Source organism: Sciurus vulgaris, assembly GCF_902686455.1.
Source record: "Sciurus vulgaris genome assembly, chromosome: 6".
Classification (NCBI taxonomy): Eukaryota; Metazoa; Chordata; class Mammalia; order Rodentia; family Sciuridae; genus Sciurus; species Sciurus vulgaris.
Window position 1 is genome coordinate 58,487,150 of NC_136466.1, and position 17,768 is coordinate 58,504,917.

General features: G+C 39.5%; 1 protein-coding gene across 2 annotated transcripts in view; it reads right to left on the bottom strand.

Annotated features, from left to right (window-relative positions):
• Window positions 1–17,768, bottom strand: part of FBN2 (fibrillin 2) — a 231,373-nt gene that overhangs the window by 64,564 nt on the left and 149,041 nt on the right. For both annotated transcript variants that reach the window (XM_079144676.1, XM_079144675.1), the window contains exons 20-27: window positions 17,042–17,161; window positions 11,122–11,259; window positions 10,506–10,556; window positions 9,920–10,045; window positions 6,697–6,924; window positions 6,072–6,197; window positions 2,526–2,654; window positions 1,356–1,481 (exon numbers count right to left, since the gene is read on the bottom strand). In XM_079144676.1, the coding sequence (XP_079000802.1) occupies window positions 1,356–1,481; window positions 2,526–2,654; window positions 6,072–6,197; window positions 6,697–6,924; window positions 9,920–10,045; window positions 10,506–10,556; window positions 11,122–11,259; window positions 17,042–17,161 (1,044 nt within the window). The remainder of the gene's footprint in view (window positions 1–1,355; window positions 1,482–2,525; window positions 2,655–6,071; window positions 6,198–6,696; window positions 6,925–9,919; window positions 10,046–10,505; window positions 10,557–11,121; window positions 11,260–17,041; window positions 17,162–17,768) is intronic.

A 17,768-nucleotide genomic window follows, 5' to 3' on the forward strand; every position in this document is an offset into this window, starting at 1 on the left:
AAACACAAGCATGACACTAAGCCCTCATTTTTCTTTACATCACATTATTGATAGATTTATAAGATTATATTGCCTATTTTAAAATAAACTAACCCATATAATATATGCAAGTGCCTAAAACTAACTCATACAAAGGTCTGTGGAATAAAGTAGTACTAATTCCGTATTCACAAGAGAATAGCAAGAAAACTTCCTTATCCAAGATTTGTCAGGCACAATGTTCATTAAAAACAGTGAAAAGTATGGTAATCAGATGTAACAAAAAATGCATCCAAGTTCTGAAATGTGACATGAATTTAGGCTTATGATCATTAAGTGTATATTTTATATTTTATAGAAATACATATTTTATACAGTGCACTATGATTTTGAGAGGTATATTTTTAAGCTATGAGATTCATGAAAACTAAGTAATAAAATAAACTGAACTTAGATTCTGAATCTCTATATCACAAGATGTTCAGCCATGAATAAATATCTTATAATTGCCAGTGAAAAAAATCTTTTTGTACTTTTATTTAAATCAAAATATTTAAAACTTTTAAATTCACCCTTTAAAAATAGTTTGTTTAGTCCATGACTTAAGAGTCATCCTGTTTATTAGCATAGCAATTTAGATGGCTTACAAATAAATAAATGTACTTGGAGGAGATGTACACAAATTTTTAAAACGTGATATGTAAACTGCTCTATTTTAATCTTTTATTTGCTTACAGTTTCAAAAAGAGTTCCTGACAAGAAAATACTTCCTGGTGAAGTCCAAGTATGAAAGCCAGTACATAAGATCATAGTAAGGCCAGAGGCCATGCTGTTTATGAAAACAACAGTTGGAATGTTCCAAGATGATTGATTAGTGTTCTCCATCCCCTCTGTCCTCCCTGCTGATATCTGGGCTGTGAAGAGACCAAGGTGTTCCTGTAGTGGAGTAAATGAAACTCACATGGACATACATGAGTGACCCCTGAGTAGACACAGGGATGCTGAGTGGACTCTTGGTCTCAAGATGTTGGGTAGAGGGTACACAGTGCAGAGGTGTGTGCACAGGTGAACAATCAGGTAGCATCCCAGGCCATTACCCATTCCATCCTGCATGGAGGATTGGGCCTTGCACAGGGTCTCTCATACCAGCCCATTGAGTTTGTATGAAAAAGAGGAAAACCAGAACAATGCCAGCCCACTGAGTATATCACTGAAGCATCCTGTAAAGACACAGCCTGAATCCAGAGGTAAGGAATCTGGATTTTCAACTTGTAATACACTAGATGTCATGTGCCCTCGAACAAGTTTGTCAGAAGTGATTCCTGATCATTGCCCTTTGTGCTGGGTGTGTTTATGAACTGAGGGGACACACTCACCCACACAGTCCTCGCGTGATGGTGACAGCTCATGTCCCAGGGGACAGTCACACTGAAAGCTGCCCTCAGTGTTCACACAGGTGCCACCCCTACAAAGGAGAGGGTTACGTTCACATTCGTCAATGTCTGAAAGGTAAAAACGTGAGATCCATTAAAGAACTCTGAGGAAAAAATGTTCACGCATTAAGCACGGGAGGAAGGATATTATCTGAGGTAAGCGTTGGCTCCAATGTTCAAGTCATGCTTAACTGGAAGCGGGAAACTCTTCTCACTTTTTCTGCCATCAGTATAAAAGCTGAAAATTCCGTTCTTAAAGACGGTAAGCTATCAAGAAATTTACTTGTATGAAATGAGATTTCTAAGAGTTAAAAATAAACAATATTTGCTTCACATCACCACAGATTCAGATATCATCTGCTGCCAGTTTTTTTCTGATGTGCTTTCCATCGAAGTGAAAAGAAAAATCTAAAACTTGTAACTGACTGTATGTTCTAAGTCCTGTATATCACTGAAAATGAAATTGTGGCTTCAAAAGGCTGGGAATTCCATATGGGTTTACAGCATTGCACACAAAAGGGAAATAGGATGGGATCAGCATGACAGAATACAACTTTTGGGGTTATCACTCATCCATTTCATTTTATTATTTTCAAACCACAAAGGAACTTTAATGAAATCTGCCAATGTTTTTATTTTATTTTATTTGTTATAGGTACATTACTATTCTACACAACAGTGGGATTCATTGTATCTGTACATGCACACAATTGGATCAGTCTCCTTCCCCAGTACCTTCCCTTTTCCTTTCCTCCTCCCTCTCTGAATATGCTTGCTCTACTCTACAGATTCCCTTCTATTATGATTACTTTAATCAGTGATGGTGACATCCATTTTAAAGGAATCTCTCCTGAGCAATCATTCCCCGTGCTGATTCTATGAACAAACAGAATCCGGTCGGTCTCAACATCTCACTGCCCTGAAGGTGCCAAAGGTTGGGGCTCCCAAGAGCTACACAGGGCGGATTTTCTGCCTGAAACTGAAATCTCCTCTCTCCCTCATCAGAGCACCTTGTCAAGCATGCTGCCTGCAGCTCTGAGATAAGCCAGAGTAGAGCAAGTGAGCTGTGCTAGGTTGCTTTTCAGACCGGCCAGGAGGAGAGGCCATGCTTACCCATGCAGTTCTTCATCATCATGAAGCCGCTTTCGTAGCCTTCGAAGCACTCGCACTCAAAGCTGCCCGGCGTATTGACGCAGATCCCACTGCCACAGAGGTCAGGAGAGATCCTGCACTCGTCGATGTCTAATCCACATGGTTTAAAAGAAATAAAAAACCAGAATGAGATGAGACGGTGTTAAAGGCCAACAAATGGGATTTGCCTTTCCACAGGAAGGTACCGCACACTGAACATGCTGGGGAAATCAATGGCCAAGAGGAGGATATGTTTCCAGGAGATCAGAGGCAGACAGGGCCTGAGGCACATTCCTTTTCCCAACTGCCAAAACTGTCACAGCCAACGGGCAAGTGGTGGTGGTGCCTTTTTGCCTTTAAGAGTTCTGGAGTCACGGGTTTCTCTTTGTGGCTTAGACATAGTATTAGAAGAGTGAGTCAAGCAACTGTGCTAGGGGTCAAAGGAGGCATGTGGTAAATGAGGAGAGACACATCACACGTGCAAGGAAGCCCCATGTGTGACTTGAAGGCACTGCTGGTTCCACTGCATTAGCCCACAAGGAGCATGTAAAGACAGAGCCACTGCCTCTGAGCAGGGGTGGCCATGGAACAGACAGGCAGCGACGAGAGAAGAGATGAAGCATGCTAATCTCAAGTCAGACTGCACATGCACAGATACAGCAAGGCCTTGGAGCATGGCCCACTTTGTGTTTTTCTGTGTCACATTCAGATGTGAACAGCTTACCAATCCACTTTTCAAAAAATTGAGAAAAATGATATATGTGCATTTGCCACTTTTTACATATTGTATGGTAAATAAGAAATCTTTAATAGCCACAACTGTACTTTAAAAAAAAAAAAAGATGAAAAATCTCCCAAATCCATAACTAAAATTTTTCCAAGAGAAGTTAGGTCTCTATAAAATATGGTAAGAAAATATGACATGTTTTTTAAAAAATTTGTCACAATAGTAAAAAATGCTTTTGCTACTATTGATTTGAGCAAATTTAATTTTGAAGTTTTTCTGTCATAGGATTTAAGGATTAAGTTAGTGGATCACTTGTAACTTGTGTCCGTCCTTTTGGGGGGGCTGTCTCAGCCTCTCCTTTTTTCTAGGTTTTATTTAAATCTCCAATCATATTGAAAAAATATAAGTACTTTCTTTTAAACAAAAGTTGCACTGATAAGATGAAGCAGCTAACAGTATGCCAATTAATTCTCCTACTTTTATCTCCTACAGTATCCAGTGACTGGTGCTGAGCCATAACAGAGGAATACAATACACGCTTTGGTGGAGAAGAGGCATTTTTTGACTAATGTGTTGTGGTGGGAGCTTCACCATTTGAAACCTCGTCTGCTATTTTGTCTGAGGCCTTGAGAAAACCATTTCACTTCTCCAGGCCTCAATTTGTTTTATCTGTAGCAGAATCCACCTGCAGATTCATATTTGCAGATTCATATGCTAAGAGCAGTGTATTTCTAACAGGAAGTGCTGCACAAGTGCAACGTATTCTGCTCACAGTTGGCATTTTGGAGGTGACCTTTGAACTGGTCCTTGAAGATGTATAAAAATCCTAACTTTAAAGATGTGGAATAAGAGGTGAGATAAAGTACACCTGTAAATGACATTAATGCACCTTGGGGAACAGGAAGTCACAGAGTAGCAGTCTACATGGGTGACCGTGAGTGTGAGCACAAGAAGCACAGGTAGCATCACCCAGGATGACAAACACAGGGAGGGAGACAACCATCCTTACATGCTGTGAAGAATGGGACAGTAATTTTCTATGTAATTTTACATTATATCCAAAACAATGCAGTGTTATTAGCAAAAATCTCTGTCTTCTACTGAAGAAGGAAAATGTTTGAGACATTCATTCACTTGGGTAATGTCCCAGCAAAAACAAGAGGTGGGGATCAGAACGGGAAGAACTTGAAGCTTCTTTACCCAGGGTCCAAGATTGCCTGAGTCAATGGAAGTTGTTTTGCCAGAAGTTATGCAATCTAAGCCCTGTTTGAGGATGATACACACAGTGGTTGTGAAAATGAAGGTTTCAACTATGGAAACTCAATGGGTAGAAGAACTTGGAGGGAGTGTGCACTGTAGTAGATAATGTGATTTGTCACCCAGTTCTCCCTTCTAGGAAGAAGGACCTATTTCCCCTCCCTTTCAGTTGTGGGGAATGTGTTGGTAGAAGGCTCTCCACTAGGACAGGTAATGCTTCAGCTAAGACGTGTTCCCCATAGTCACGCCTTCTCTGGGCAGCTCCAGCTGAGAGGCCAGGGAGAATATGCACCAAGGGAAAGCTTTTTTAAAAAATGACTACAAAGACATTTTGCAAGATATGTATGTGGTTCTAAGTGAGGGAGAGCAGAAGTTAAAATGGCAAAAGAAATGGCTTAATAAAAGAGGAGTGAGAGGTAAAAGTAGGAAAGCAGGTTGATACCGGGAGGGAAAAGAAAAGCTGAAGAAAAGTTGAGCAAAAGGGACCAGTGAAGAGGAGGAGATGCCAGAGCCAGAGGAGTGGAACCTGGAGCAGGAGCAGGCAGGAGAGTGAGGGTGGAGGAGCATCTCATTCTCTGAAACTGGAGGAGGAAAGGTGAGAGGAAAAGGAAATTTTATCAGGAGGCTGAATGAGTACAGAACTGGCAATCAGCCTTGAAGGGCTATGAGAGGCACATAGGTCAGGTGACGTTTTAGAAGTGCTGAGAGATACAGGAAGCAGCCTTTGGAGGTGTACGGCCATGCTGCTAAGCTCCTATGAGGACTTGGCTGAAGGCGAACACAGGAATCTCAGGCAGCTCTCCTCACACTCTCCCAGCAAAGCTCAGCAGCCCAGAGTGAACAAACCCACAGTGAGGGGATTAAGGGCGGGGTTGTAGCATGGGAGGTAGAGCAGCAAGACAAGCAGCAGAACTTGAGAGGACCTGATGGTCAGCTGTGAAAGACTCAGGAATCACCTAGCCTGAGTGGGTGCAGGAAGAAGCCAAGGGAGAAATGGACATCAGGAGGGAAGGTAGGAGAAAAGGGAAAATTCCAGAGATTATGAATGAAGAGAGTTCTGAAAATAAGTAATCTTGGGAATAAAAGAATAATTTGTTGTATTATCTAATATAAAAATTTAGAACTTCATATCTTTCAAACTGAAGGAAATGGGAGTGGATGATTATGAACAGTGACTGAAGACTGGTTACTAATAGTACTGTTCACAGATGAGCAAAATAAGTCATAATTTCTCCATCAACAACTTTAAAATTTTTAATAGTATGCCAATCGAGATTATATAATTATTGTGGATTTAATGGCTATATTCTTTAGTCTTCATGTATTTTGAAAATTGTATTCCTGCCTATAATACAACAGCATTTTGGTGCTGGTTTGCAGATGTCTCACACGTTTATTTGGAGAACTGGCTTAAGTGTAGAGAAAAGAAAAATAAAAAGTTACACGTTCTCAGTGAGGGAATGGGCTTTTGAAGGCAATATTTTCAAACATGGCAAAGGAAAGAATGCCAGGGGTTGCCAGAGAACACAATAGAACAGTCTCACCTGTGCAGTTCCTTTCCTCCATGTCCAGAGCAAAGCCACTATTGCAACGGCACTTGAAACTTCCAATTGTATTTCTGCACTTTCCATAGGTGCACATCCCAGGAAAGGCTTTACATTCATTGATATCTAAAAGCAGAAGGAAGCCAAATTTGGAGCTGGTTGATATACATGAGGAGGTCCATTTAAGTTTAAAAATTCATCATGATGGAAAAATAAGAATGTACCTCAGTAAAAACGAGGGCCATCAAGCTTTGAAATGATCACACTGATAACCACATGAAAAGTTTCCAATGGAAAAACATTCTATTATTAATAGAATTCTGATTCCTTTATTTCTGTTTGTTTTATGTAGTAACGGGGGATACAGATCTTTCTGCTACTGAAGTAGCTGTCAGAAACACCTCCCCCCAGCTCATGTGAAGGAAGGCAGAGGGACAGCAGAAGGAATGAGAAGAGTGAGATTAGAAGTCTATTCTAGTTATTCTTCAGGGCCATCTTATACAGGTAATTGACACTCGTGGGCCATTGGGTGCCCAGAAGTCATGTGTTTAAAGCAAAACCAATTCTCAGAGGATATAGAGGGTGCTCTGCTAGTTCAGAGGGACCAGGTGCCGCTAGCAGTTACCTTTGTAAAATGGCCTTCCGGTGAGAACATCCCCTCGGTTAGCAAAGCCAGGCCCTCGGGGGCACAGGGCCTCATACTCCTTGGTGCCAGGTTTGGGGCACTCTTCACACTCAGTGCCCCAAGCTGCCCCCACAGCACAGCAGCAGGCGTCCATGCGGAATTTTCCAGGAACTGGATGGATGCATTCATCTTCATCCCACTTCAGGTAGCACTGCTCCATACGGATATCTACACAGAGAGACCAGAGCCTGAGAGTGCTGACACACTCCCCAAACACACACTCTGAGAGTCTCCTGAGCACCAGGCATGAGCTGGGCCCTTGGTGGGCGAGACCTGCAGTCCTTGAGCTCCTACAGTGGACTCCATAATGGGCGCCATTTAGGAGAGCAAAAATGGGTTCCCCTCCAGCTTTCTCACAAGAAACCTTGCAGCAGAAAGGTCTCCTAGTGATATGACTCTTTCTGTTGTCTCCTATAAACCCTTTTTGTCTTGCTCACAACAGAAAGAGTAATTTTAACGCCAGATTCTCTTGTTTAGGGAATTGCTCAAAGTGGCTTTTGAGCAGTCCTGGCTGATCCTAGTCATAAACAGAAAATGATCAGCTGTAATCTATTTGCTGACTTCATACAACTATTAAAACTGCTTTACAAAAGAAAAAATATTATTAATTTACAGGTTTTTTTTTTTTTTAAACCTGCCAAAATTACTTTGTGCAGCATGGTTTTTGCCCTAGATTATGTAAATCTTCTGTGCTAAGGGAGACCAAATAATTTGCTTCAATGTCATATTTTCCCATCAATTTCAAAATATACCAATGTTTCAGTGTTTAGCCTGTGCTAGCCAGGAGAGAGGACTTCAGTAAATAGTTATAAAACAGGGCCAGTATGGTCTGTTGACAGTTTATCTGTTAGCCAACAGAATTGGTGGTAAAGCTACAATCAAACATTCAGCTGTTTAATTACAAACACAGATAATGAGTTCAGAAAAGGTCCTCTTAATTAAATAGCACTATAAGAGTATTTCTAGATATTAAATTCTTTTCTGAACCTGAAAATTATTTAGCAGAGGAAAAGAGGTTCCTCTTGGAAGTGTAAACAAACAATGCTTACTATTTTACTTAATGTCAATGATTCTTTTAAGTTCTCAACCAAAGGTAATTTCACTTGAGTAACTGTCTTTGACCTAGAGTTATATACATTTTTAAAAATTATAAATACAAAGTCCCATTTTAAAGAAAAGACTGTGATAAATTTTCATTTTGATTCTGTAGACTAGATATAAGCATTCACAGCAGGTAATTCTGACTTATATATCTACATTAAACTAACCAAGAGTCACATTCTCTGCCAGTGTTAAGAGTGACAGTAACCCAGTAAGTCATAACCCACAAGGCTCCCGGGGCTGGTCTCAGTTACAGCTAGCTCTATCCAACACTGTCACTAGGGAAGTTAGGATCTTCACAAGATGAGAAAGTTTTATATAAGTACAGGTATCCTGAGAACTCCAGCCTGAGACTTACTGTTTCTAAGGTCATGAAAGTAATCTTCTCAAGAAGCCATTCTGGAATAAATTGGGGAGGGATAGATATTTGAATTAAGTATCAAAAAAGTTATGAGAGCCTGGAAGAGCAATCCTGTGTCTTTACTACAAAGATTCATATCGATATTTACATCAGGAATCAAAATAGCCAGAACATGGGCCATAAAATCTCTGGCTTGTACAAAAATTAAAACGTCAGCTTGGAAACCTTTGGATGGTACATATGCAGTACAATCTGCTTCAGTCTCCACTGCTCCTTTAAATTAGCACTTCAATCATTTACGTTGCCTGCCTGGCTGCCCTAAGCATCTGAGTTTGGGAGCACTGATTTTAAAAGATGCTCAATCAGAGTATTTTATCACTAACTTTTGCACTTAGAATATATGACATTTTCATATGCCAACATCTTTTTGAAACTTCCTCACATCTACAGATAGAATGAATAAATGTAGCTTAATTCTAGTAGTGACAAGAAGTTAAGCACAAGGATAAAGAATCCTATATATTGGTTTAAAATATTACAAAGGCTTTGATTTTGAGTGATGTCACTGGAATTGATTTTGCTGAGTGATAGTTTACAATCAAAATATCTTCATAAACTCTAATCCTGGGTTCCTAAATGCAATTTGACTTCATTAGTCATTTTATCACGCTGATACATGGTATTGTTATTTTCAAAAGATACCTTTTTTTCTAAACATGGTATCTAATTTAAAAATGTCTAAAAATTTAAAAAAAATTATTCTTATACTTTGGAAACTATGCTTTCTAAATAATTCCACATGAATTCATACCATGTTTTCTACCCAAATTTAAATACACTGTCAAAAATTATCTAAAAGTAAAATGTGTGCCAATTATGGTAACCAGATGGTATGGGACTAAAAACTTGCTTTTCTTACTACTGATTAAAAAGATCACTGATATGAAATTGTTGAATGTAATACTACCACTGCTCATACTCTGCCTATGCTCTTAAATGTCAAATATAAACCCATGTAAAGATGTTTTTGAAACTGAACATTTATTATTCACAGCTCATGGGAAAAAATCTCTTTAAATAAAAAATTGTTGCTTACATACAATATGAAATTAATAGGTTTCTTCTTCCCTCATGAAGTTCAAGTTTAGTAATGACACTGATAAAGAATAAAGCCAAACTACTATCCTTATAGAGTTGAAGAACGATTCCTCAGTTTAGATCTATAGAATATAAAGCATTAAGAAAACTCTGAAGGTGGGAAAGGAAGGATCAGGATCTGTCATTGTTTTCAAACAGAAACATAACAAATGTCCCCATTGTCCAAAGGGTGCAGCTGCCGTGAGCTGGTAAATGCTGACTTTTCAGTGCTTGCCTTCATTTATTCTTCTGTGTTCCAAACATACATAGTTTTCTTATTCTATTAACTCAGCATGAAAGCCTGAACTTGCCTGAAGTATCTGATTATGGAAACAAACTTACAAGATAAAATTTTGAGTAGTATCAACTTTAGATATTAAGCAGAAAATATTTTAAATACATTCATTTAAAAAATATCCTGGGGTGATTTTTTTCCCCAAATATCTTATTTGAAGCAACTTTCACCATGTATAGACTCAGTGGTTTTGGATGGGCTTCTAACCAAAGGACAAGAAAATTCATGGCTGGTTTCATGCATAAAATACATGAGGGAATGAGTCTTACCCAAACACACACGACCAGTTCCATCCAACGTAAGGCCTTCAGGGCACTCACAATGAAAAGACCCTTTGCTATTGACACAGCGTCCATTTGGACAAACGCCAGGAAACACCTCACACTCATTAACGTCTGCAGGGAAATGGAGTGAGCAGAGGGGTAAAGACGTTACAAATAGGAAAAACAGGTGTAGTCGCACTTCCTGTATAACATATCCAATCTGCAATACAATGTGGATTATTACTTGAGTTAAGCAAAAATATTCCACAACCCAGCCACCAGCTCTTCTAGGCACCAGCTGTGAAAACGACCACAGCCTTGCCCGTCCATAAAACAGCCCAGACATGCTCCTCTGCCAGCTGTGCCTTGGAGGCTGGCGATGTCCTCAGGAAACTTACCGACTGCATAAAGAGGAGAAATGGGAAACCCCAAGCTACTTCCCCCTGAGTATTATGTTTAAGCATTTGTTGATTACACTGGATTTTTAACTGAATTTTTAAGGTTTCTGAAATGAAAAATTCCAAAGCATGAGAGTGAATATCAATTTTATGTTATTGCTATGAAGATTTGCATCATCTAAGAATACACTCACCTTCACAGGTGACACCTTTAATCCTGGCAAAGCCTCTTGCACAAGCTGCATCTGTAAGAATAATAGGATAGGTTTCACTTCATTGTAAAAGAAAAAAACAACAGTTTTAAGCTAAAAAAACAATATGACAGAATTATAAATTGAAGGTGGGGCTTTAAAGACTGAGGACTCCAGCTCTCTCTTTCTTCGATTCAGTGGCACATGACTTGAGTGGTAACTCCACCGGCATCCACTTATATCAAGATGTTCCCTACAATTCCTTTTTTCTCACATTGACAATTAAATTACAAGTAAATAAAAGACTCAGGGGATCCAGAGTCATCATATCCTACTGGGATACCTGCAGAAAGGATGGTGGAGGATACAGGCAGCTACTTAGCACCTGGATTGAAGCCAATTCCCTTCCTTGTCTAAAACAATCAGAAAATCTGCTTCTACTACGAGGAAAAACCAATTGCATGTTTCAGGAGGTGAATATATTTAGCCAGGAAAGACAATTTAGCGGGCCGATCATCTCTTGGTCTGCCCCAGTAAGAAGTGCACAGTTACAAAGGTGGCCCCCTCAAGGGAGAAGCTTTGCAGTCAGAAGCCCCGAAGACCCTGGTCTGCCACCTACCTAGTTCACAGCGCTCGCAGGGGCTCCCCCAGGCAGCTCCCAGGGTAGCACAGCATTCGGATTTCAGAGTGGCCCCGTTAATATTCACTTCGCAGCGGTTGTCCTGGATGTTGAGCCAACACGTCCCTTTCAGGCTGTCTGAAAAGGAGGAGGAAAGGTCAGAGAGCTCGTACCTCTGAAGGAAACAGAATTCTACCATGTACACCAAAGGCATTTGTTACAGTGTTAAAAGACACAAGAAAATTAATTTTTAAACCTTGATTAACATGTCCCTTAACACGCTTACATGAACAAGTATTTTAATATGGCATTTTGGGTTGGAGTTGTGGCTCAGTGGGAGAGCGCTTGCCTTGCATGTGTGAGGCACTGGGTTTGATCCTCAGCACCACATATAAATAAATAAAGTCCATTGACGACTTGAAAACAAAGGCATTTTACATACATGTAAATGACTATACACCAGACATCTCACAATATGGCAACAATACAATTGTGTCTTCTGACAGCCTATGAAGGAATCACTGTCACCCAAGATCTTATGCTGGTGTTTAGAAACACAGTGCATCACCATGAAAACACCTTCGCTTGAGTGAAAAATATTCATAAGACTTATCTTATGACAAAGTGACAAAGGCTTTGATATTTAAGATTTTATTAAATAAAATCCCTCAAATAATCTCCTCTCCTAATTTCTCACCAAATTAACTACATACAAATTATGTTTTGTAATAGAGAAGCAAGTATTTCTCCAACTGAAGGTAAATACTTGAAAGTAAAACACCCTAAGAAATAAAAGAAGGAAATAAATAAACAGCACCTATAAATGTACCACTAAGACATCCTCAGGACTAATACCTGATGTATTTTCTTTTAGGCATTTTCCTATGCATATGTGTGTATAGCCTTTAGTTCAAAAAGTAATACATGGCTGAGTGTGGTGGCACATGCCTGTGATCCCAGCAGCTTGGGAGGCTGAGGCAGGAGGATCGTGAGGTCGAAGCCAGCCTCAGCCACAGCGAGGTGCTAAGTGACTCTGTGAGACCCTGTCTCTAAATAAAATACAAAATAGGGCTAGGGATGTGGCTCAGTGGTTGAGTGCCCCTGAGTTCAATTCCTGGTACAAAGAGAAAACAAACAAACGAACAAACAAAAAGTAACACTTTGTAAATCTTTTGAGGAAAGAGAAGCATAAAGAAGATAAAAAACAAAAATCACCAGACATCCAACCATTCTAGACATAACCTCCCCTAACTTAGGGGTGTCTTCATATGAAGTGTAAGTTTGTGCTTTTGAATAGTAGAATATCTAGTAAAATACTACGTACTTTGAAATTTACTCCATATGAATTATAAGGAATAATGAGCACTTAGTAAACCTTCAGGTGTCGTAATAGTCTTTCAAACAAATATTAAAATACTGTTAAATAACTGATTTTGAAGCAGTGATAAAGTAACCAAATCAAAGCTGACATGGCAAAATACCAACTGGATACACAAACATGAAGCTTTCTTTGTAGAATTGTGGTTCTCCATTAAGTGTGCATATCACCAAGGCTCTTGTTAAAATGCAGATCTATATGCCTCCAGGTGTGTAGCCCAGACACCTGCATTTTGACAAGCTTCTCAGGTGATTCTTATGCAGGTGATGCAGAAAACACAATTTCAGGTTTTGACGTTAATAGCATACTGTGGCACACAGACTAGGAACACAACAAGGTGTATATTTCTGTAGCATTCATTCTAAAACTCATTTAATAATAGGTGCAGATGAAGTTTTACTTCCACATTCAATAACAGAAACAAACAACAATAACCCTCACAAATCCAGAAAGGGAGTTGTGATGAAAGTGGCGGGTCTTGCTGAGAGGAGGAGGGGTGACCCACAGGAGGAAGCTGCTGTAGCTCAAACTCTCTGGAGCAGAGGTTGAAATGGAACAACTCTCGTCCTGACGGGGTACAAGAAGTTATGGGGCAAGGCGGGTGCAAAGAGTTGGACAGTCACTTTTCATTTTTTCTCGCTGGCTGAAACATTCACTTTGGGGTAAAACTGTACACAAGTGAAAAAGGTTTGCTTGCCAATGCTTGTATCAAGTCACAGGGACAGGCTCTTTATAGGCTCACACCTGTATATTCTGTAGCACACAGGAAGCAGAAACTTGTGGAAGACTACTGTGAATTTAGAAGATCTTTCATTGATCCAAACTAGTTATTGAATTATCACCTGAGTTGTGGTCATTTTAAGTAAGATACTCGGGAATAGGAAATGCTAATACTGGCTGAGGAAGTGACAGGCACTATTCTAAAGGCTTATCCATCTATTTGCTTACTCATTAAAGCAGCCATATGAAGTATGTGCAATTTGCAGATGAGGAAACAGAGGCACAGAGAAGTCAACTCATTTACTCAAGGTCACTGAGCTAGTATAGGATCAGAATCAAGATTCTAACCTGCAAACTCTGTTCCAGTCCTTCATCCTGTAGCACCATACTTGTTGGAACTGCACCAACACTTAAAAGTTACAATCCACTGGCAGTCCCTCTCCCATTTCTCTCTCTCTCTCTCTCTCTCTCTCTCTCTCTCTCTCCCTCTCTCCCTCTCTCCCTCTCTCTCTCTCTCCCCCCCCCACCACCCCCCATCTCTGTTTGCCTCCTTCTCTTTTACACACATACACAGGATAGTCACAGATGTCTGCTCAGGGGTTGGTTAAAAACTCTGAAAAAAAGAGCTGGGCACAGTGGCACAGGCACACCTGTAATCACAGTGGCTTCAGAGGCAGAGGCAGGAGGATCGGGAGTTCAAAGCCAGCTTTAGCAAAAGCGAGGTGCGAAGCTACTCAGTGAGACTCTGTCTTTAAATAAAATAAAAACTAGGGCTGGGGATGTGGCTCAGTGGTCGAGTCCCCCTAAGTTCAAACCCCGGAACCAAAATAAACCCAAAACACAAAACAAAACAAAAACCGAAAAAAATAAACCAGGGTGAATAGTTGGAGAGAGACTTACTTTAACTGAATGGTCAGAGAAGTCCCGACTTACAATGTGACAGAGGAATAGAAACATAAAAGAGAACAAAGCTGTGGCAACTAGCCACAGAGATCAACACAGAGATGGGCTCATGCTGGACTGGTATGAGCAAGAAGTAGGCTGGGTGGCTCAGGTGGAGGGGTTGGGGAGAGCAGAGGGAGACAGAGACAGCAGAGTGAGATCACAAGGGTAACACAGACTTTGGCAAGGACCCGAGCTTTTGCTTCGAGTGAGTGGAGAAGCCAAGGTTTTTATAGTCAGGGTTTCCAGACAAGGAATGACATGTGCTGACTTATGTTTTAAAAGGATTACCCAGTGGCTATTTGGAAAATGGACTCTAGGGTAGCAAGTATGGGCGGGGGAAGAGGGGCATAAGACAGAGATTACAGTAATAATCAAGAGAAGAGAAATAATGGTGACTTGGATTGGGGTTGCTGGTGGCAAGTGGTTGGAATATTGATCAACTTCAAGTATAATCAATAGGTTTTGCTGACCAATTTTATGTACAGTTGGAGAAGAAAGAATTAAGGATGATGCCAAGGATTTGGGGTGTGGAAGCTGGAAGAATGGAGTTGCTGTTTGCCAAGATAGAACTGTTTCTAGGAAACAGGTTCAAGCCAAAAGATAGGAATTTGGGTTTGGATGTTATGTTTGAGATGTCTAAGCAGTTGTCTCCACTTAGATGTTTCACACAGTTGGAATGAGTGGAGAGATTGAATATGGGGTGATAAATTTGAGAGTCAAGGTAGAGGCCATCTAAGGATGAGTATATACAAAGAAGCAAAGGTCACAAACTGACCAGTGGAACATGTCAGGTTGGAGGACAGGCTCACCAAAGGAAATGCAAAAAATGAGCCAGAAGAGTAAAAGGATAAGAAGAAGGCTGTGCAAGGGAGGCCAAAAATGAAGCACTTCCTGAGAAAGAGTAAATGCTGGATGGCCAAGCATGGCTAATAGTCTAACATGGAGAACAAGAATAAACAGCAGGGAGGTCTGTCCATACAAGGTGAGGACAGACTGCAGGCCCCAAAGATGAGGGAGTGTGGATTATACAGAGCCATAAAACCAGAGCAGTGTAATGTATGAAGGATTAGTCAAGTTTATTGTTCTGTATTTAATGATAGCAACTGTAATACAATAGTCTTTAAAGTACTTCACAGAATAATTTAGGATTAATTTTTAATTGGGAAGTTTGAAGAATAGATTCTAAATCCTTACATGTTTCTCGTATTCAAGTACCTCATGTATGACCTAATTTAACTCTAGTTTAGTAACCATATCATGGAATTTTTGTTACTTTTAAAGTTTAGAGACTTTTAAAGTTTAGAGAAAGTTCTAGGTTAATGGTCAACTTAAGTCACTGATGGCTCTATAAAAAACACATACATAACTTTCCTGCATATATTTTACTATTTACTATTTCAGTTTTTCCTACTAGAATGAGCTTTGTAAAAATAAAGTTGATAAATTATGCCTAAAACTTAAAAATGCTAGGTAGATTTCTCTCTGAGTAGCTCTAGGCTGGGATATTAAAATTTGACCATAATGAATGAAAGAATGGCTGGGAAGAAAATATGGTGATGTTTAGTTGTTGGCAAGGGAAGAATGACATAATGACTTGGGAATTAAAAGTCTTTGTTTCATTAACAACTCTAAGGCCAAAAGGCCAAACAGACAGAAGTCTACAGATGAAGCTAAAACCAAGATAGCTTTGACGATCACGTGGCATACAGATTTAGATTTCTGACACACTAATCTACTAATGCTGAGTTCATTTCCTTTGCATAATAAAGTGACTCTGACTCAGTTGGAAATTGCGCCTTAGCTAAAATATTTCTGCCTTACCAAGCCAACCTGTGCCCCACCCCCCACCAGGAATTCTATAACAAAATAGTGCCTCAGGCACTAATAATATGGAGACCTGAGCTAGGCTCAGATTTCAGCAGCTGTACCTCATGGGGAGATGTAGAAATAGGCACTTCCAAAGAGAAGGTTTCACTGATAATTTTGGATTTGGTCATTTCTAGTCATGTAACAAACAGGTACTCTGGCATCCAACGAGAGATGATCAACATCAGACATAATGCTGAAATGCCATTGTCTTTAGCAATTACTAAATTGAAAATTCATTTTGGCTAAATCAAAACAGAATATTGCCAAATCATTGGGCACTATGTAAAACTAAAATAGCTTCCTATTTGGAATATATATTTAGTTCACTTTAAGGGTGGATGGTAGCCAATAATATGAATTGTGGCATGACTAGTGAATGGAGACACTGCTCCTAGTAGCAGGGAAAAATCACAGACAGTCATTTCCTTTAAACATGCTGTATTTTTTCATAAAGTAATATATCAGACTATCTTGTTCTACAAACATCTTATGTTCTTATCCAGAAATGACTTTAAATGCTTTGAGACATATTAAAAGATGCTAGTTTAGGAGTTTGGTAATCTTTCTCCTTATAGATTTTCAAAAGTAAAAAACACTTATCTTTTCTTCATTGGAATCCACAGATTTATGATTGATGAAAAAAAGGAAAAAATAATAAATTCCCTGTCTATGTTTCAAGTTTAAAATCTTCAAATTCTTGTCCTGTTAACGAAATCCAAATTCCACCACATTTTTGTTCATGATAGAAGGTTGTTTACAGAAAGTATGCAGTAGGGATTTGATTGTACTGATGCCTAAGGCAGTTTTAGGGTAATGAATATACACATGTCTGTGGTATGGAAATGCTTAAAACTTATAGCATATCTACTTATATGAAAGGAATACTTTGTAAAATCTAACAAAATTTAAAAGGCTGCCCACTTTATACTATTATGTTGTGTTCTTGCCAGAGGTGTGTGATAATCTTTGCAGTGAAACTGAACCATCAGTACCATGTATGAATCTTACCGATACAGATCAATCCCGTGGAGCTAAGTTTGCTGCCAGGTGAACATTCACAATTGAAAGATCCAAGGTTGTTCCTGCAGGCCCCATTGACACATGGGTTGCTTTCACATTCATTTATATCTGCAATCCAGAAGGAAAAGATTCTGTTAGAACTGCCATGTGTTTCTGGAAAATATTATTCCAACAAGTCATGCTATGCCAGAATGTCTGGTAAACTTGGCTCTTGTAATTTTAATATGGATCTACAAGGCACAAAGTGAATGGGGAATGGAGACATGCATTTTAGAGTGTAAATACACATCTACATGACTGGGGACTCAGTAGGACCACAGGGAACAGCCTATTTGGAAAGGGTTCAATATGTGCTCTTGCAATACATTACTCCAACTATATAAATTAGATTAGTTTCCCCTGTAAGAGAATGTAATTCCAGGTGCAACATGCTATGCACAAACAAAGGTTGATCATTTCTGTCATTTAGGGTTCTGTGAGGCTTTGAAGACAAAATGTAACAATGGTGGCTTTGATTTCAAACCCCTGGATATGAAGCAGGAAATAAGGGCTAAAACTTTCATACAGCGTACAGAATTCTCCTTTAATTCCTATCTACCTTTCTCTTCTTTGATCTTTCACACTTACAAGTTTAATCTGGTGAGTTTTTCAAACAATTAATTTTGGCAAAATAAAAATTAGAAAAACTACAGCTGGGGATGGGTGTGGTGGTGCA